The sequence below is a fragment of the Oncorhynchus clarkii genome, chromosome 5 (assembly GCF_045791955.1).
Source record: "Oncorhynchus clarkii lewisi isolate Uvic-CL-2024 chromosome 5, UVic_Ocla_1.0, whole genome shotgun sequence".
Classification (NCBI taxonomy): domain Eukaryota; kingdom Metazoa; phylum Chordata; class Actinopteri; order Salmoniformes; family Salmonidae; genus Oncorhynchus; species Oncorhynchus clarkii.
The window spans coordinates 63,940,497-63,961,452 of record NC_092151.1 but is presented as its reverse complement, the minus strand read 5'-3'; the positions used below and the strand labels follow the sequence as shown (position 1 = coordinate 63,961,452).

Sequence of the window (20,956 nt, the reverse complement as noted above, 5' to 3'; positions counted from 1 at the left end):
TGTTCCCAGTACAATGTGCACCTGTGTAATGATCATGCTGTTTAATCTGTTTTTTTGATATGCCACACCTGTCAGGTGGATTAATTATCTTGGCAAAGAAGAAATGCTCTCTAACAGGGATGTAAGCAAATTTGTGCATAACGTTTTAGAGAAATACGCTTTTTGTGCATATGGGACATTTCTGAGATCTTTTGGTTCAGCTCATGAAACATGGGACAAACATTTTATGTTGCGTTTTAATTTTTGGAGGCTATGTGTCATGTTTAACTTCGATTCCCAGAAAGCATTGCTAGCATTTCACTGCTCATGGCATCAAGCTTTGTGGGACCAGCTTAAGCGACTTCAGTTGCGACACGGAGAAGCAGCTGCTGTAGGAGGGGAGATCTTTCCCTACTCTCTCGGACAGTCGTTAATTTGTTTGTGATTTCTAGTTTGCTTTGACTATAAACATTTCCGTTGCTAAAATCTGGCTTTGAGTCAATGAGGAAGCGTTCCGTTGCCCCCCAGGGGAAGATCAACAACAGATTCGCGAGAAATGCTAGCAAGCTAGCGTTGGGTTGGTTGTAAGCGAGAGATTTATGGGTTTGTTCGATCACAGTGGAAGAGAACCGAACGTAATAACAGCGGAGAATTGTTGAGACTTTGTGGGGAAACGAGTGAACAATCAAACGGTTTCTGGGAGGGTGATTTAAGTAGCTAGCTAGCTACATTTTATATAAAAAGCTCTAGATAGGTATTTTTAACAGATCGTCGCGGAATATGGCTCAGCATGGACATCATCATGTAGCCAGTTCCCAAAAAGCACTCATGCTAGAAATGAAAAGTCTTCAAGAGGAGCCAGTTGAAGGGTTCAGGATAACTTTAGTGGACGAATCGGACTTGTACAACTGGGAAGTTGCTATATTTGGACCCCCAAATACTCACTATGAGGGAGGTTATTTTAAGGTGAGTATTCAATTGCTGAATATTTAACAAGATCGCTAACTAGCTAGTTATCAAATCACTAACTGTCGCAGTGTTTTTGTCGCTCCTCATCGCACGAATGTGCTTGGGTCACCAGACTGATTATTTATGTGCCTGGTCAGTGTTCACTCTTGTCCCAAACTAGAAGTTAATGTCTACTGTAGATACTGTAACAGCATTACTTCTGTAAATGTTACGGAGGTAGCAATTGTGCTATATTTTGTCACCTTTGTTTGAAGTACCTAACTATTGAAAACTGTCTGACAACCTCGAACCTGGCCTAGTTTGCTGAGCTGACCAGTTGAACACAGGTGGCTGGTGGGACCTTAACTGGGGAGGATGGGCTCATAGTAATGGCTGGATTGGAATGATGTCAAACACATGGTTTCAATGAGTTAATACCATTCCAGAGAGTTATGAGCCGTCCTACCCTCAGCAGCCTCCTGTGCTGCTGATCTACATCTGACAACCAACAAAACATGTTATGATGTTAACAGATCATTTGAAGAAATAAACATTGCCAAATGATATCACCGTGGCCAGTCAGGCAGAATTAACAGCGCTGTTCGTTTTGTTAAGTCTGTATGTTGCCATTGCTTTATTGTTCATAGATTGGTCCTGTTTGTCAATGTATGTCCATGTTTTAACCCTAAAGACCTCCCAATAACGACTTCTTTCTTCTTGGAATTTAAATGTTGTCAATCATTGCCAAACGCATGTTTGTTACACTATGACAATGTCAACATCCAAAGCCACATTTCCTTTCTGTGGTGGCTTGAAACGTATCTCAAAGGTAACACATGTTATTGATATACAGCTGCTGATAATGATAAATGCCAATTAAGTAGACCTAATTTCTAATGTATTGTAGGTTCCTATGACAGGTTGGTGGCACCTTAATTGGACAGGACTGGCTCGTGGTAATGCTGGAGTGAAATTAGTATAATGGTATCAAGTGCATCAAACACATGGTTTCCACTCCGTTCCAGCCATTAATGAGCCGTCCTCCCCTCAGCAGCCTCCACTGGTTCCTATAATACGTTGAACTAAACCCAGTTCCTTTGTTTTCATAGCCAAGCAATAGCAGCAGATAGCATTGTCCAACTTGTTCCAAATTGACTCTAAGCACCCAGTATTATAGCCTAGTGTCAGTATGTATTGTTTGTCATTGATATTTGATTGTTGTAATCACCCAATAGAACACACATTTTATCTTCATTTATTAATCAAATCCAAGGTTGATGCAAGAGTATCAATGAAACTAAAGCTGAAGAACAGCCGCACATCCAGGTACTTTCCACAGGTGCTGGAGTTATAGGCCAACTCATTGAAAACAGAAAATGCTGCACACTGCTGCTCATGCTCCCAGGTGATATTTATTTAGAACAACATTTAGACCCTTACGTCTTCATCAGGCATCCATGGGAGCATGAGCATCAGTGCAGTGTTTTCTTTTCTGTTTATCAATGAAACTACCAACGTTGGAATCGGGTGGCCTACTAATTGGTTTATGTCATTGGAAAATGATAATAATAATCTAACTCTTTTTATTCAGATACCTGCTTCCAGTCTTTTCTTGGTAGCACAGTAGGCTAAGCTTGAGCTGTGCTAGATAGGAACATGTGTATTGTGGGTAGGAACAGAGATTTATAGGAACATGTGTATTGTGGGTGCTGTGTACGAGATTGAATTGTTGGGCCAGCAATGCAAGGCTTGACTGTGAAATACACAGCAGACCTGTGACTCATTGGTTTGTTGGAGACGTTAGAGGAAACAGTTTCCACATTCTGACGAAGACCCTCCCTGTCTACACAGGTTAGACAAACCCTCTGTGACATGCTGCTTGTGCATATTTATTGAAAAGAGTCTGAGTCAAACCGTGACGTAGGCAGTGGTGTAAAGTACTTAAGTGGCGGACTCACTAAACACATGCTTTGTTTGTAAATTATGTTGGAGTGTGTCCCTGGCTATCTGTAAATTAAAATGGTGCTGTCTGGTTTGCTTAATATAAGGAATTTAAAATGATGTATGCTTGTATGTATGTATGTATGTATGTATGTATGCGCTTAAGTATATTTAAAACCAAATGCTTTTACCCAAGTAGGATTTTATTGGGTGACTTACACATTTACTTGAGTCATTTTTTATTTATGTATCTTTTACATATGACAGTTGGGTACTTTTTCCACCACTGGATGTAGGCCTATTCAAACCCAGAGCAGCATGTTGGCATCAGGGTGCAACTCCTCTGACTGTACACGTGTCACCAAACAAAATATTAATGCTAGATTGGCAAACAAACTAAAATACAGTAATGAAAGTGGAATTAACCTATACCACTTTTCCAAGTGGGCGACTCAACGCACTTGACATTGTTAGGGTCGGAATTCCTCTCATTCATTGCCAATGTGTAGATATTCAGCCAAGTTCTGTCTTCATTTATATATTTGCCATGGCCAAACACTCTTTGCTGGATCACACAACTACCTTGTGGAAAGAACTCTAGACCACCTTTACTCCACACAGAGACTTGCACAAACCTCTCTCTCTCACCCTCCATTTGGCAAATCTGACCATAATATCTATCCTCCTAATTCCTGCTTACAAGCAAAAACTAAAGTAGGAAGAACCAGTGACTCACTCAATATGGAAGTGATCAGATTGCACAGATGCTAAGCTACAAGACTGTTTTACTAGCACAGACTGGAATATGTTCCGGGATTCATCCGATGGCATTGAGGTGTACACCACATCAGTCACCGGCTTCATCAATAACTGCATCGATGACGTCAGCCCCACAGTGACCGTACGTACATACCCCAACCAGAAGCCATGGATTACAGGCAACATCTGCACTGAGCTAAAGGGTATAGCTGCCACTTTTAAGGCGCTCATCACGAAGCTAAGGACCCTGGTACTAAACACCTCCCTCTGCAACTGGATCCTGGACTTCCTGATGGGCCGCCCACAGGTGGTAAGGGTAGGCAACGACATATCGGCCACACTAATCCTCAACATGGGGGGCCCATCAGGGGTGCATGCTTAGTCCCCTCCTGTACTCCCTGTTCACCCACAACTGTGTGGCCAAGCACGACACCAACACCGTCATTAAGTTTGCAGACGACAATGGTGGTAGGCCTGATCACCGACAATGAGACAGCCTATTGGGAGGAGGTCAGAGGCCGGACAGTGTGGTGCCATGACAACAACCTCTCTCTCAACGTGATCATGACAAAGGAGATGATCGTGGACTCAGGAAAAGGTGTAACGAGCACGCCCCCATTCTCATCAACGGGTCTTTAGTGGAGCTGGTCTAGAACTTCAAGTTCCTTGGTGTCCACATCACCAACAACTACCATGGTCCAAACACACCAAGACAGTTGTGAAGAGCGCACTACAATGCCTATTCCACTTCAGTAGACTGAAAAGATATGGCATGGGTTCTCAGATCCTAAAAAAGTTATACAGCTGCACCATCAAGAGCATCCTGACTAGTTGCATCACCACCTGGTATGGCAACTGTTCGTTATCCGACCGCAAGGCGCTACAGAGGGTAGTGCTTATGTCCCAGTACATCACTGGTGCCAAGCTTTCTGCCATCCAGGACCACTATACCAGGTGGTGTCAAAGACTCCAGCCACCCTAGTCATAGACTGTTTTCTCTACTACCGTACAGCAAGCGGTATCGGAGCGCCAAATCTAGGTCCGAAAGGCTCCTTAACAGCTTCTACCCCCAAGCCATAAGACTACTGAACAGTTAATCAAATGGCTTCCCGGGCTATTTGCATTGATTTTCCCCCCCCCATTTATTATCTATGCGTAGTCACTTTACCCCTACCTATATTTTACCTCGACTAACCTGTACTTTGACTTGGTACCGGTACCCCCTGCATATAGCCTCGTTATTGTTAACTTTTTTTCAACTTTATTTAGTAAATATTTTAACCTACAATGCAGTTAAGAAAGAGTTAAGGGATTGTAAGTAAGCATTTCACGGTAAGGTCTACCTACACCTGTTGTATTCGGCGCATGTGACAACTAAAATTTGAGTTGTTCTCAGCCGTGGTAGGGCCTGCAGCCTGATGTAGAGTGACAGGGTGGCAACAGCACTGCAGCCTGGTCCTGGTGTGACCCTGGGACAGGGACAAGAGGAGCCAAGTCACCTGGCCAGAGAATTTGTCCTGGCAGGGACGTAGAGCAGAATGACCACTACCTGGGCTGGAAGCTCAGGGGAGATCTGCACTGCCCATCAAGATGCAGAATTTTCTACATAATCACTGTCACCGCCATCTTCATATTATCTCTTCTTCTTGGGGACTACATTGTCTTCCCCAACCCTTCATTAACACGCCAGCAATCCCATTAGCTTAGCTGTCCCTGGCAACCTTCCACTACGACAGCCAGCCAGCCAGCCAACCCTTCACTCGCATAGTCAACAACACATCCCTCAAGCAGAGTAGGCCAAAGACTGCCCCCTTTTTTTCTTTTAACAACAGAGCCTTTCTGCTTTGAGAAGTGCATGATGTTTTGCTTGGAGTTCAAAGGCTGTCATGACAAGAGGAATTGCTCTAGCTCTGCTACTTCCTTTTTTTGAGTGGCATCATCCATACACTTCCTCAACCATGAGGTCATCTACATGTTGAAGCGTGAGATTTCTGCCACGAATTACACTAGCTAGAAAATATCTTAGAAGTAAGCTTAAGCCTATGCCACGATAGTGTTAAGAGCCTAGGGTTAGTGGAATGTCAGCACTGATGAGGGTGACGGGAACCACACTTGGTGTGGTTGAGAAATGCAAACCCCGACCCTTTGAGAAAGCCATTTTATTTTTAGATTTCAATCCAATGTTTTAATGGTGTATTTCAAAATGAATGCTGGAGTCATGTTTCCTCCTCTGGCTGCCTGGCTCTGTCACACAGAAATAAGAGCTGGGAGTAGGAGTGAGAGAAAGGGAGAGCGAGGCAGTGCCACTCCTGGCCCTGCTCACGTTGGTCCCCTGGGGGCCTTGTGAAAAGCGAGCATGCCATGAAGTAAATGGGGGCCCATGTAGAGGTAGAGTTAGACAGTACACCTTCCAATGGTCAGCCTCATCATGATCATGTGCTTACATGTTCCTAGCCTGGGATAAGAGAACTGGGCCCCATTTGATAGGCAGTCTGTTTCAACTTTTCTTTTTTCAGAAATAGGCCAACATTGGACTAGTTCAGTATATTTCCAGATATTGCTAGACTGAATCAGGTTGAATGAAAGGCACTTGCAAATCCAATGTCTCTCCTACATGGATAAATCACTAATGTAGCCTACTTCCATGGGAATTGGACCTACCAGTAATGCTTTGTATCAGAAAAGGTTAATAATTCTTGGTGCCACAGCACATTTAGTTCACTTATTTCTCAGTGAGCCTAACAGGAGAAGATTTGTGCAGCAAAGCTGCATTCTTGTCTTCTAATACTAAAGGTCTGCGTTTTGGCATGCCCTCCTCATCCTGTCAAGTTTGTTGGCAGATTCTGATTAGGCAAATTGTGTTTGTGTACTCTGCCTGTGCCTATACTTTTCCTCCTCCACCGCATTGAAAAGGTTTTGTTAATGAGGCAGGACCCTGTTGGGTCTGGGCAGGATAATCTACAGCACCTCGTATCATACACGTGTTGTAGACTAGAATGTATGTGTGTGCGCAGTGCACTGCTGTTCTCAAGGACACGTTCCTTTTCATTCACACTGAGCAGCCAGGAGAGCGAGTCCGAGGGAGAATAGGAGAGAGAAAGAGAGCACCTGGGGACTGGTAGAAGGGGGGTCTGCAGACAGGGGAAGGTGGTGCGTTGGGAGGAACATAATGATTAGTTCTGTTAGGGTTTAGGTTGCTTTAGCTAACCTGGTTTACTTTGCCCTGATTCCAACCTCCCTCAAGGTGTGTTTGTTCTTCCTGACTGGCTTTGCCATCCAAGTGTTTAGGTCGCCGTCCAAGACCGAGCTTTTAAAAGAGTAGAAAATGTATCCGTTTTATTCTTCATTGCCATTTGCATCTCCATCTGCGGGGGCAAATTTAATCCACTGCCTTGCTCCAGTGTCAAGGTTAACTGTTTTAAACCGTTTCACGTTTTAACCACGGAAACTCAAGATGCAGTCCAGGATCCTAAGCATTTAGAAATGGAATTCGAAACATATCATAAAAATCGTATGTGTCATACGAAATGGATGATGTATTACACAATAGTGCACAATTTTCAGGAACCATTTTGCCTCGTGCCTACTTTCAAAACTACTGGCTGAAATTATACCAAAGCTGTGGAGCATCACTTTAACTCTGTTCAAATCCTATGAGAAGGAGAGTGTGGCAAGAGAGCAGGGGAGAGCATGTTCAAACAAACATGGGCTTGGTAGGTTACTAGGTAGATGCTGAGCCAAGCAGTTCTGCTCTAAATATTCTTGCTTTCCCTGTGCCAGCCGCTCCTCCTCCTGCCTGGCTGACTGAAGCAGCAACACGTCCTCCCAGTTCTGTACCTGTTACTGGGTGATACTTAAAAGCAGTTGCTGCTTGTTTCCACAGGGCTCTCGGGAGAGCCTCACTTCAAAGAGACATGGAGCTGAGCAGTCAGGAGAGGCTGGGTGTGCACTGAGGAGCTCTGTTCTGGGGCTACGGGCTAGGGTGTGTCACTGTGTGGCATGGCTATGTGATATGAGAGACAGTCAAGGGGATATTTATAGAGGAAGAGAGGGAGTGTGTGTAGCGTTCAGAATTAGGGAGAGAAACGGAGCAAATGTCCCTATTCTGAGCCTCTGTTTGACTCCTCCTTGGGATGCTCTTGATGAGGTAGGCATGGTGCAGCAGAGGGAATGAGCAAGGCCAACTTTTTAAGCCCAGTCACTCCACTGCCCTCCCTCTCTCTATTTCTCTCTTTGTGTGAGTGTTGCTCTCTCGCTAGGCTTGGTGTCAGTTTTGCAGAGGATTCAGCTCTCTCTGCTGCCATGGAAAGTTCCCTCCCTCCCTGCCTGTGAGTGCAGCCTGCCTGCCATGGGCTGTGTGAGTGGCATGCAGGGCGACAGTGCCAAGTCAGTGCTCTCTGTGGAGGACACACCCTTCCTCCCTCCTTTTCCTGTTTCCCTTATCTTTCTCTCTTTCTAACCAAGCCTGGGTCAGCCATTTTCTATGTTTTATTTAACTCATGCAAATAAATAAAGCCCTGAGTTATGCTGGTTGGGTGTGTCTCTTTGTTCCATTCATACGATCAAGTAGGCTATTTTGGGCAGAGTATGATCAAAGACAGACTGTACAGTATGAAGATCGGGTAAAACTGCTTCTCCAATAGAAATCCCCAATCACACTTCTAGGTGACGTCATGGCGACGTTGGCTAGCTAAGCTCATGTGCAGAAACATGTCATCGGGTCTAATGGTCGTCTCGCGCCGTGCTGAGCATGTGCAGGCCGTCAAATCAAAGGCACTCTTAAAGTTGTTTTGGACTAATTCAAAGTTGTCAATTTGTCACTTTCACGAGGTTGGTGTAATAACATGTTCAACTACTTTAGACATTGGCTCGAATCTAGGTTGTGGCTTTTAGATTTTAAGAAAATGAACAACTACAGAATGCTTTTTCACTTCTCAAACCCTGGCCTGCTTGGTCTGTTTCGCAAGTGTTCCCGGAAGTCTTGCGATGTTGTGCCTTTATTTTTAGAAGCTCTGTGGAATGAGTTTTTTTATTTATTTAAATTATTATTGAGATTTATGTTGTGGCTCTATGTGGGCAGAGAAAGTGTTATAGGCCCTCCTATAAGGCACGTGATGAAATGCAGTACCCCCTTTTAATAAGCCGATTGCTTTAATATTGCACTCAGAGCTCACCTTACAGAGCTCTGCATTAACACTGGTCCTCACTGAATTGCTGGAGCTAGGCTGGTATGTAAGCTGCAAGGCTGTTGTTGCCGGTCTCTCTCTCGCTGTCTGTATGTGGAGTGTTGGCGTGAACCCCAGTCATTCTGGACCCGAGCCAGTTCGGAGGCATGGCGCCAGACTTTAAAAGCAAACAGGATTCTATTCGGCCTGCCAGGGTTTCCACTCTGGACTTGTTGTTGTATGGACCTGGTAGATATGGCAATGTCTTCCTGTTCAATTTACTAGTCACTACTGACTCGTACAATGCAATCAGCATTAGGCCTAAGTAACAGTGTAATGTTAGGGAAGCCATAGGCTTGTGTGGAGTTTGCGCGCAACCCCCCCCCCCCCCAGTACATGTTTCCACCCTCCCCAACACACACACACCCAGCCCCCACCCGCACCCCCTCGTGGCAGTTGGCTCAGCATGGGGAGCACCAGCTGACCGTGCCGAATCAGCGAGTGTGGGCAGGGGGTGGCAGAGGGGGAGGATCAGCAGACTGTGTGGTGTATGTGCCTGCCTTTGTCATTAGTTTGTGTGAGGTAAAGAACGACCCCCCCGCCCCCCCCCCCACACACACACACACACACACACACACACACACTGGTGAACCGTGAGCCTCGGAGGAATGGTACCCCTCCCATGCTTTACTCGCCACTGGGATTCATGGTGTGTGTGTGTGTGTCAGCTGAGTAGGGGGTCTACTGGGGGATGGTGAGTGGTGGCTTGTCTGTGGTGATGAGAGCTGGGGGACAACCCCAACAATGTCTACCAAACACACAACACAATCACCATGGGCTTTTCACTCAGCCTGTACACACTATACAGAACAATACCACAGAAGGCCTGGTGTATCCAGTTACACACTCATTAGTTAGGCTTGTGCTGTTCACCATCTATGATTGAATTTACACAGCAGTCTGGTTCACTTCAAAACCACCATCTGTATTTAATGTTGTGTTGGCTAGATGATCCTTACTATTTAATACAGCGTGGACACAGTATTACCACACATCAGTTTTGGATTACATTTAGAAAAGAGGATACAATATCCTCAGCTTTTCAGCCTGTCTGTTTGCTGTTAAAGCACCAAGCTCTGGAGTCAATTAACCAGGGGATTCCATATCTGTCAGTCGGTCCGCTGTAAAAATAAATAAATGGAACTCTAACTAGGCCTATCCGCCCGTTTTTATTAAGCTGGTTATCATTGTGAGAGATCGGTTCTCAATGACATACAGTACCAGTCAAAAGTTTGGACACTTATTCATTCCAGGGTTTGTCTTTATTTGTGCTATTTTCTACATTGTGGAATAGTAGTGATGTCAAAACTATGAAATAACACATGGAATCATGTAGTAACCAAAAAAGTGTTAAACAAATCCAAATATATTTGAGATTCTTCAAGTGGCTTGATGACAGCTTTGCATTCTCTAAACCAGCTTCATGAGGTAGTCACCTGGAATGCATTTCAATTAACAGATGTAGGAAGGCACAAGTACATTTTTGGAGTTTCTTTCCTTAATGCGTTTGAGCCAATCAGTTGTGTTGTGACAAGTTCGGGGTGGTAAACAGAAGATTGCCCTATTTGGTAAAAGACCAAGTCCATATTATGGCAACAACAGCTCAAATAAGCAAAGAGAAATGACAGTCCATCATTACTTTCAAGACATGAAGGTCCATCAATCTGAAAAATTTCAAGAACTTTGAACGTTTCTTCAAGTGCAGTCGGAAAAATCATCCAGCGCTAAACTCTCATGAGGACCGCCACAGGAAAGGAAGACCAACAGTTACCTTTGCTGCAGAGCATAAGTTTATTAGAGTTACCAGCCTCAGAAATTGCAGCCCAAATAAATTCTTCAGAGTTCAAGTAACAGACACATCTCAACATCAGCTGAGGAGACTGCGTGAATCAGGCCTTCATGGTCGAATTGCTGCAAAGAAACCACTACAAAAGGACACCAATATAAATAATAGATTTTCTTGGGCCAAGAAACACGAGCAATGGACATTAGACCGGTGGAAATCTGTCCTTTTGATCTGACTAGTCCAAATTTGAGATCTTTGGTTCCAATCATTGTCTTTGTGACACGTAGAGTATGTGAACGGATGATCTCCGCATGTTTGGTTCATGGAGGAGGTGTGGGGGTGCTTTGCTGGTGACCCTGTCAGTGATTTTATTTAGAATTCAAGGCACGATATGCCATCACATCTGGTTTGGGCTTAGTGGGACTGTCATTTTGTTTTTCAACATGACAATGACCCAACACACCTCCAGGCTGTGTAAGGGCTATTTGACCAAGAAAGAGTGATGGAGTGCTGCATCAGATGACCACAATCCCCCTGACCTTAACCAAATTGAGATGATTTGGGATGAGTTGGACCGCAGAGTGAAGGAAAAGCAGCCAACAAGTGCTCAACATATCTGGGAACTCTTCAAGACTGTTGGAAATGCATTCCAGGTGAAGCTGGTTGAATGCCAAGAGTGTACAAAGCTGTCATCAAGACTACTTTGAAGAATATAAAATATATTTTGAGAGAAATGCTTTTTTGGTTACATGATTCCATTTGTGTTATTTCATAGTTTTGATGTCTTCGCTATTATTCTACAATGTAGAAAATAGTAAAAAGAAAGACAAACCCTTGAATGAGTAGGTGTGTCCAAACCTTTTACAGGTACTGTAAGTAGAAAGGTAGCCCTAGCTGCCACTCCAGTGTCTATGGCATGACAACATAGGGGAGTTGGCTAAAGCACATACTGATCTGGTACCAAGCTAAGATGGGCCTAAATAAAGTAGCCGTGACAAGGCATTTGACCAGAGGTATCTTCTTACACCTTATTCAACTGGCCTCTTGCATCACTAATTGGTGTGCACTTCCCCCTCTTCTCTCAGGCTCGGATCAAGTTCCCCATCGACTATCCCTACTCTCCTCCGGCCTTCCGCTTCCTCACCAAGATGTGGCACCCCAACATCTATGAGGTAAAAGACAGCACAACACTGTCATTGTTACAATCACCTATTTTTTTTGAGGGGGGGGGGGGTTCCCTTCATAATAGTCCAATGCCCCTTTTTCTCTTGATTGCTTTGATTTGTTATCTTCTATTAGAACGTTTTAATTCTTTGCTGCTGTCATATTATTTGGCTATGACCTAGGTAGTGTGCTTTATAGATGGTTTATGTATTGCTGGTAACTGAAGTGTGCAAGTGTTTCTGTAGAATGGGGACGTGTGCATCTCCATCCTGCACCCCCCTGTGGACGACCCCCAGAGTGGAGAACTGGCTTCTGAGAGATGGAACCCCACGCAGAACGTCAGGTACAGAGCAGCTCTCTCTCCCTCACTGATCATTCTCTCACTTCACTGCTTTACTTCATCTTTGAAATGTGTTTGACTGTTATTAACAATGTGGAATTTATCAAACACTTATTTTTTACCTTTGATTTCATTCCGTTTACTTGTTTCCATGTTTTTTTTATTACTCACTCACACATAATACTACTGCAACTACTACTACTACTACACACAGACACACTGTCACACACACAAACTCAGCAAAAAAAGAAACGGACCTTTTTCAGGACCCTGTATTCCAAAAATAATTCGGAAAAATCCAAGTAACTTCACAGATCTTCGTTGTTAAGGGTTTAAACATGCTTGTTCAATGAACCATAAACAATTCATGAACATGCACCTGTGGAACGGTCGTTACTACACTAACAGCTTACAGACGGTAGGCAATTAAGGTCACAGTTATGAAAACTTAGGACACTAAAGAGGCCTTTCTACTGACTCTGAAAAACACCAAAAGAAAGATGCCCAGGGTCCCTGCTCATCTCTGTGAATTTGCCTTAGGCATGCTGCAAGTAGGCATTAGGACTGCAGATGTGGCCAGGGCAATAAATTGCAATATCCGTCCTGAGATGCCTAAGACAGCGCTGCAGGGAGACAGGACTGACAGCTGATCATCCTCACAGTGGCAGACCACGTGTAACAACACCTGCACAGGATCGGTGCAGCCGAACATCACACCTGCGGGACAGGTACAGGATGGCAACAACATCTGCCCGAGTTACACCAGGAACGCACTATCGCTCCATCAGTGCTCAGACTGTCCGCAATAGGCTGGACTGAGGGGTGGAGGCCTCACCGGCAACAACGTCACTTATGGGCACAAACCCACCATCGCTGGACCAGACAGGACTGGCAAAAAGTGCTCTTTACTGACGTGTCGTGGTTTTGTCTCACCAGGGGTGATGGTCGGATTTGCGGTTATCGTTGAAGGAATGAGTGTCACACCGAGGCCTATACTCTGGAGCAGGATCAATTTGTGGAGGGTCCATCATGGTCTGGGACGGTGTGTCACAGCATCATCGGACTGAGCTTGTTGTCATTGCAGGCAATCTCAACGCTGTACTTTGCAGGGAAGACATCCTCCTCCCTCGTGTTACCCTTCCTGCAGGCTCATCCTGACATGACAATGCCATCACGCACAGAATGAGCAGTATGGCTGATTTCCTGCAAGACAGGAATGTCAGTGTTCTGCCATGGCCAGGGAAGAGCCCGGATCTCAATCCCATTGAGCACATTTGGGCCACCCCCCCCCCCCCAGAAATGTCTGGGAACTTGCAGGTGCCTTGGTGGGGTAACATCTCACAGCAACAGTGGGGTAACATCTCACAGCAAGAGCTGGCAAATCTAGGTGCAGTCCATGAGGAGGAGATGCACTGCAGTACTTAATGCAGCTGGTGGCCACACCAGAGGACGTTTCTTTTTTTTTCTCCTGAGTTTACTACTACACACAGACACACTGTCACACACAGCCGGATATATAATTTGTACATTGGGTCTCCTCGGCAGCGCGGCATTTACAGTAGCTCTTTGCTCTTTGTCTCTTTGCCCAGAGACCGAGCGACCACGGGTGTGAAAAAGTTGGAGTGGAGCGAGAATGCTGTGTACAGTCATATCACAAGTTTTGACTCGCTGCCTCCCTCTTCATTTGAATCATTCATTCAGCTGTTGCTACCTTCGTCTCCGCCATGTTCGGTTCTGAGGTGACATTTGCCTAGGCTACGCCACCGGACACCATCAGTGGACTTGTCTTTGTTTATTAGCCAGGTGAAGGCTTCCCCTGAGCACGACAACAAACTAAGGATTTGACAAACTTACAATTGTTCATAATGTTTAAACGGCCATTTAAAAAACCTATTTATAAATTAAGATAAATTACAAATTCAAATATTGTCCTGCGTATGACTGCTAGGGTACAATGCAGTTCAACCTACTGCAGTCCTGGTTATTTACCAGACGGCGCTCACCTCACTGTCTCCCACTCAACAATGCTGTTTTAGGTTCTCTGCTGTCCCTTTCCTCTTTGACCTCCGTTGTCAGTACATGGGACTTCATGTCCCACTTCTCATCAATGTTATGGCTTGTTGCAGTGATGTATGACCGCGTGTTCATAGATGTCCAACAATCAGTTGTTAATGCCACGCATGGTGTTTGAGAGCTCGCGATTTGTACTTGCAGAGCAATCATTTCTCCATCCAGACCCTCACCGTTACTTGACATGGCGTCTTGTTCTAGATGTGCAGTCACGACAGTGACGCCGACGTCCTCTATCATTGACAATGGCTGCATATCAACTGTAATCAGCGGTGTGATATTGTCACTCCGTCCTTTATCGCAAGGCTGCCAGCAACGGGTTGGGTCACGGTGCCCTTTCAGATGGTTCAGATGGTTAAGCATTGCACATGTACTGCCACTGTAGCTCACCTCATTCTCATTTAACTTCTCAGTATTGTCATACTTCGCTGCTGTCGATTCCCTGTCTCGCTCTGCCATTCATCCAACGACGTTGATGTGCGGAGCACTTTATATCTGTGGCAAATCATTTAAGATGCTTATCTCCTAACGCTACAGCGTTGTTGCATTAGGGGTTTGTTACATTTCAATGGCACTTTATGATGATGATCAGAACCTGTTAGTAGTTATGTGATAACTGCCCTGTGTGAAAACATTTTCAGTTAAGGATTTTGTTCTAAATGTTTTTTCAATATTCACACCCCTACAACAAACCATAGTGTCTTGTGTCCATCCATCAGTGTATCAGATTAGCTGCTGTCAGAACAGTCTGATTTCAATCAGCCACACAGGAGCAAATTGACTTCGCTGATTGGCTGCTTTGCCTCTAATAACCCTGGTGTTGACTTATTTCCATCTCTCTCTTTCTGTTCCTTCACGGTCTCTCCCTCCCTCTTTCCTTCACTCTCCCTCTTAGGACGATCCTGCTGAGTGTGATCTCTCTGCTCAACGAGCCCAACACCTTCTCCCCAGCCAACGTGGACGCCTCTGTCATGTACCGCAAGTGGAGAGACAGCAAGGGCAAGGACAGAGAGTACGCAGAGATCATCAGGTGGGCACACACACACACGCACACACAGACATATCATATGACACACAAAGAGCAAGGCCAGGCACAGAGAGAGCGACACGATCATTATGTAGGCACACACATGGGCAGACATATTGAGCGTGAGAACAGAGAGTATACGCAAACCATCAGGTACACTCTTTACCACCTCCACAGTTGACGGATGTCCCTGTTATCCAGCCCTCACCATGTCCCTTCCTTGTCTCTAACAGGAAGCAGGTCCACGCCACCAAAGCAGACGCTGAGCGCGACGGTGTGAAGGTGCCCACAACCCTGGCAGAGTATTGCGTCCGCACCCGCGCCCCGCCCCCCGATGAGGGCTCCAACCTCTTCTACGACGATTACTATGACGACGAGGACCTGGAGGACGAAGATGAGGATGATGACGAGGACTGCTGCTACGACGAAGATGACTCGGGAACCGAGGAGTCCTGACGACCCACCATCGCCTCACTACCCCTTCCTCTCCCCTGTCACCCCCCCCCTTAAACTGAACTCATACTCCAACCCCCCCCACAGCAGTGCAGCCACACCTGCACGCTAAACCCAGATGCATTTTGAAAGAAAGCTACAGATTTAGTTTGTCCATTTTGTTTCTGGTGTCTTTATTTTCCTGTCTGTGGAGTGTTAGAGCTAATGCTAGCTCTACAAATGATTCCCATGGTTTGCTCTCAATGACCGCTTGCTTTTTAAAGTTTTGGGTAAGGGCTCGGTCTCCTGTAGAGTGTGTATCCAGACACTGAGAAAGTGTGGAGAGAGAGGCCTGAGATAGTAGTGTTCCTCTGAACTTGGTGACCTCTCACCTGGTTGACAGCCTTGTGATGCCGGCCAGCCTGCCTGTCACATGAAGCTTTCTGAGGTTAAGGGGACCCCTGACATTTCACTATTGGGTCTGGGGTTGCTCACAACTGTCTGCCACTGTCTACCTAGCTCCAGAGTCTAGTTTTACTGTATGAATTGGTGGTTTGTAATGATAAGGGCGTATTGCAGACAGTTGATGTTCTGATGCTGGTGTACTCTTTTGGAGACCTCATACATTTTAGTCATTTAGCAGACACTATTATCCACTGTTTTATTTAACTAGGCAAGTTCGTTAAGAACACATTCTTATTTACAATGACGGCCTAGGAACAGTGGGTTAACTGCCTTGTTCAGGGGCAGAATGACATTTCTTACCTTGTCAGCTCGGGGATTTGGTCTTGCAACCTTTCGGTTACTAGTCCAATGCTCTAACCACTAGGCTACCTGTGACTTAGTTAGTGCATTCATCTTAAGATAGCTAGGTCACCACATCTCAGTCAAAGTAAGTACATTTTCCTCAATAAAGTAGCCAAGTCTGTGCTAGACGCCCATTTTGTTTTATATATATATATTGTTGGGGTGGGGAGTATGGGCAGGGACTCTGGTTCTGCCATTGGGGTACTGGACAGAGAAGAGCTTTGACTATAGGGGTGGGAGGGCCAAAAAACCAGAGGTGTAGGGTTGGAGTATAGCCTGAAGGTAGGGAGGGGAACTTCCTCTTGCTGCTCCGTAGGCAAGTACAGAAAGGCAGTGATCTGAGCTGGGGGGGGGGGGGTTTACCCATGGCCTGAACAACTGGGTTAAATGCACAGCTCCTAACTCTGATCACTACCTCATGGAATTCCTCACCACTGATCACTTAAAGATGGGAGTTGAGGAATAATTGTCTCAATGTGTGTATATGCATGTTTGGGTGGTAGGTCATTATTTTATTCAAATGTAGTGCAGGAATGCTTTGCTACGAGAAAATGTTTGCATCAACTCAACATCAGTCCCTATGGCAAGTCTGTAACAGTGATGTCTTGCACATAAGCGATTTTGAATTAGTTGATTTGCTTAAACTCCTCAGTCACTTTACCAAACATATGTCTGTAGAAGTGCTCGCAACGGAAGTGGCTCCATCACACAGGATTTGACACATTAAATACAAACTATTTAACAGTATTTAACACAACCCCACGTTTGTGTTGCTTCAGTAGTGTAAATGCTCATTCATCGTTGCGCCTTGACTATTTGATGGGACGTTTGAGAGAAGGGCATTTCCCATCGTAAGAATGCTAGGGATGTTGAGTTTTAGGTCATACAGCAATCCCACTAGCATGCCAGTGTCCGGCTCGGTATAGGGCTGTAGGAAGACTCTTGATTCCCATATACTCCGTTATAACTAAGTTGAGTGGGCTTCTTTTGATGTCGTCTTCTACTTCAAAATGAGTAAGGTGAGAGCAACTGTTTTTTTTCCCCCTTACATGTACTTAGTGATCTGATTCTTGACCTTTTGTTTTAAACACCATATCATGGGGGTTATTCATTAGACTTAGTAGTACATTTACCACCATTTTATATTTTTTCAATTCAGAAACATTTAGGTATTCTACTGTATTTTTCCAATAGAGGACAATAGGTGATTTACTGGGGAAAAATGTACTCTTTGTGTTAACATCTTGAGTATAAAGCATGTATACATCAATCTAATCAGGAATTCTTAACTGTTTTTACATTCTACATATGGCTGTTGCGTTTCGTGAACAACTCCCATTTTGTTTTAAGGAAGTGGGATTTCATTTTGTGAAGTTGCCATTTTCTTCATCTACTGTGTGTTTCCTCCCAATGTGCTACCTTCCTTCCCATCCATACAGACTTTCTTTTTGGTCGTCGCATCACCGGGGGACCCCCGATGTTAGTAAGGAAAACAAAACCACAAACTTTTTCACATCGAAGTGAATCTCACCACAGCCTCTCACTGTGTGTGGACAACTGTCCCCCCCCCAACCTATCACCTCTGCTTCAAAGACTATACAATCTGGATATTTTGACGATCACTTGTTTTATTTTTTATGCTGTTTTTGGTTTGTAAATCTATTTAAAACCAAAATAAAGATCTTTCTTAGAGGTTTGAGCTGTTTCTTATAGCAGGAGTGAATGGATATATTCTAATAGATATTATAATAGACTGTTTATGGGGTAATATATTATCATTGAATACGATTCTTAGCTCGCAATTGTTCATTAAATACATTTGTTTTGTGTTCTCTTTATAGATACTGTGGGGATGTATTACCTGAGGTAAGACTGTTCTCCCTCGACTCACTTTTTCTTATCCAGGGTGTTGAATGTAAATTAAGAGAAGTGAAAATAACTCTCTGTTAAAGTAACAAGGAAAGTTGATGATGAGAGCTGTACTCTGCAGTCACCCTGACACCCAGTTGGGGTGGTGGAGACCTAAAGGATTTCCTGATGCTTTCCTTGACTCAAAGGAGCACATACTGAGTAGTACTGTTATAGCATCTTTATTTGTTCCTTTCTCTATTTGTGTTCCTTTCTAGACCATGAGAATCTATGACTCGGGATAACTCTGAGGTAAGCTGGTTATTCCTCTTCTTATCCTGAGTGTTGAATGTAGAGAATGAATACACTTAACTTTAGATTAACATCACAGTCTAAGGGTCTTGATCCAAATGGTTTTAGCCATTTTTTGAGGACAGAGGTCAGTTGATGAGATTTGTACCCTGCAGTCATCCTAAGAGCTGGGGTGGTGGCGACCTAAATGATTTCCTGATGTGTTCCTCAACTAAATCCTTAACAAAAACGCATACTGTACTACTATAGCTTCCTTATTTATTCTGTTATGTGTTCTCTTATAGCCACTTGGGGACGTATCACTCAGGGATAACTCTGAGGTAAGAATGTTGTGTGTGCTATTCTCATTTTGAGTGTCAAAAGAAGCCACTTAACTTTAGATGAACCTCAGCACTCGGGTTTTGGCCCTACTGGTTCTGGCACCCTTGTGATATCAGGGGGTCAGGTGACAAGGAAAGTTGTTGATGAGATCTGTAACCTGCAGTCACCCTGAAGGAGAGTTTATCACCACAACCCTAACATGGTTATTCAAGTAATAGCCTTGTGTGAAGAGATTTATATTGGCCTGTAAAGGGCTCTTATGTATTTTTTACCTCTAGGGGGCAACATTACCTTTCACTAGAATCTAGAGTAAATACGTGGGGCTGTTGTCAGCTATAGTGTCGGTTTGCACATGGTTTCAATCTGGGGCCTGTTGCACAAAAGTAGAATTAAGACATCCGGGATAAATGACTCAGCTGAGCTCAATGAAGCCAAAACATGTGCGTCCAGGCTTAATTGGTTGCACAAAGACCAAGCCAGGATGAGCAGACACGGATTCATTAAGCCAGGTGAAACCAATCCTGGATAGGTGCGCGCTCACGGCTCACTCAAATAGACCCCGCCACAGATCACAGATTAACTGATTTACCATGGCAACTAGAGCCGCGTACTTTTCCCCGTCGGAAGCACAAATCCTCATGGAGGCATACGAGGAGGTAAAAGATATAATTAAGAAGAAAGGCAACACCGCCACAGTGATAAAGCAAAGAGAAAAAGCGTGGCAAAGTATTGCAGACCGCCTGAATGCGTAAGTAGTGCACAATTACACACTCACCGCTCCGCTGAAACATCACAATTACAATTCAAATATTTAATTCACATCTCCAAAAATGCAGTTGTACTGTAATTATGAAACGGTTAATTTTTTTTATTGAAATGCACTGCAGATATGAGTGAAATTGTGTAAAGTAACTCCATCACACTGTATAAAGCTATGATAAAATTTTTGATATTTTTACTGAAAACAAGACAAAAATACCAAGTAATTTTTTGCAGTGTGACTCCATTAAGTGTGTGTGTGTGTGTGTGTGTGTGTGTAGATTAAACATGAACGGGCCAAAACGGACATGGCAGCAGGTCAAAATCAAATACAAGAACATTCTGCAGAATGGTATGGTCCCTGACTAATATTTAACAAAGCACAAGCATATATTGTACCCAGAAGGTGCCTGCTCACACATTGTCTGTACTGTTTTAGCAGTGAAAAAGAATACCCACAGACAAGGCACGGGTGGTGGGTCACCAAAGGCTGACCTTACCCCAGCAGAGGACATGGCCTTGGAGCTAAATAAAGGCAGGCCCGTCTTAGAGGGGATCCCTGGGGGGAAAGAGACGAGCATAGGTTCCTCCCAAGATGCCACCCGCTTCATTCAAGGTATGTCCTTCCATCTCTACATGGGATACAACCACATTCATATTGAATCAATTTGGACTGTCTGACTTTGGTTTACCTATTGCCTTGCAGTGTCTGGCAGCACTGTGTTCCTGTTAGAGCCACCAGCACAAGCACCAGACGATGCTGATCCAGTGAGTACTCCATCAAAGGCATACTGTAGGCCTGGCATGTCTTGTCTACTAGCTTCAATATGAATCCGATTAAATGTGATAGGGTGAAGGCCCCAGTGCAGCAGCAACAGCACATGATGGAGACGATGATGAGGAGGAGACCATCTCTCTGGATTCCAGAAGGCATGAGGTATCATGTTAAGACTGTGAAAGTACTATTTACTCTACAATGGTGAGGAGTCCTCATCAAAATAAAAAAATCTAATTTCTTTTACAGGACCCAGATGCTATACAGTGGGAAAACCAGCCTGGCAACATAGTGCGTATTAATAAAAGGACACCACATCCTGCCAAATTCCAGCTGCGCTAATTGTATTGTGTTCACAGAGCTCACAAGCTATCAGAAAGTTGTATGGCAACCACCTCCGGTGCCAAATAGAACTGGCAGACATAGACATTCAGTACAAGAAGAAAAAGATGGAAAATCTTGC

At 44.5% G+C, this 20,956-nt stretch overlaps 1 protein-coding gene and 1 long non-coding RNA gene across 2 annotated transcripts; both read left to right on the top strand.

The window, feature by feature from the left end:
• The first annotated feature begins 285 nt into the window (after positions 1 to 285).
• On the top strand, positions 286 to 18,170 carry LOC139409196 (ubiquitin-conjugating enzyme E2 R2-like). Its single transcript, XM_071154010.1, has 5 exons — positions 286 to 945; positions 11,724 to 11,810; positions 12,048 to 12,145; positions 15,108 to 15,242; positions 15,473 to 18,170. Exons 1-5 carry the CDS (start codon positions 760 to 762, stop codon positions 15,693 to 15,695), a joined length of 729 nt encoding a protein of 242 aa, XP_071010111.1. The 5' UTR covers positions 286 to 759; the 3' UTR covers positions 15,696 to 18,170.
• Positions 18,171 to 19,712: 1,542 nt separating this feature from the next.
• Positions 19,713 to 20,670, top strand: LOC139409197 (uncharacterized). The gene is made up of 3 exons (XR_011634378.1): positions 19,713 to 20,070; positions 20,158 to 20,334; positions 20,425 to 20,670. It is a non-coding gene; the product is annotated as an uncharacterized lncRNA (long non-coding RNA).
• The last annotated feature ends 286 nt before the right edge of the window (positions 20,671 to 20,956 follow it).

Coding starts and splice junctions, on each gene's coding strand:
- LOC139409196 (XM_071154010.1), top strand. CDS start 760: ATGGCTCAGCATGGACATCATCATGTAGCCAGTTCCCAAAAAGCACTC. Junction 946..11,723: donor ATGAGGGAGGTTATTTTAAG/GTGAGTATTCAA, acceptor CTCTTCTCTCAG/GCTCGGATCAAGTTCCCCAT. Junction 15,243..15,472: donor GAGTACGCAGAGATCATCAG/GTGGGCACACAC, acceptor TGTCTCTAACAG/GAAGCAGGTCCACGCCACCA.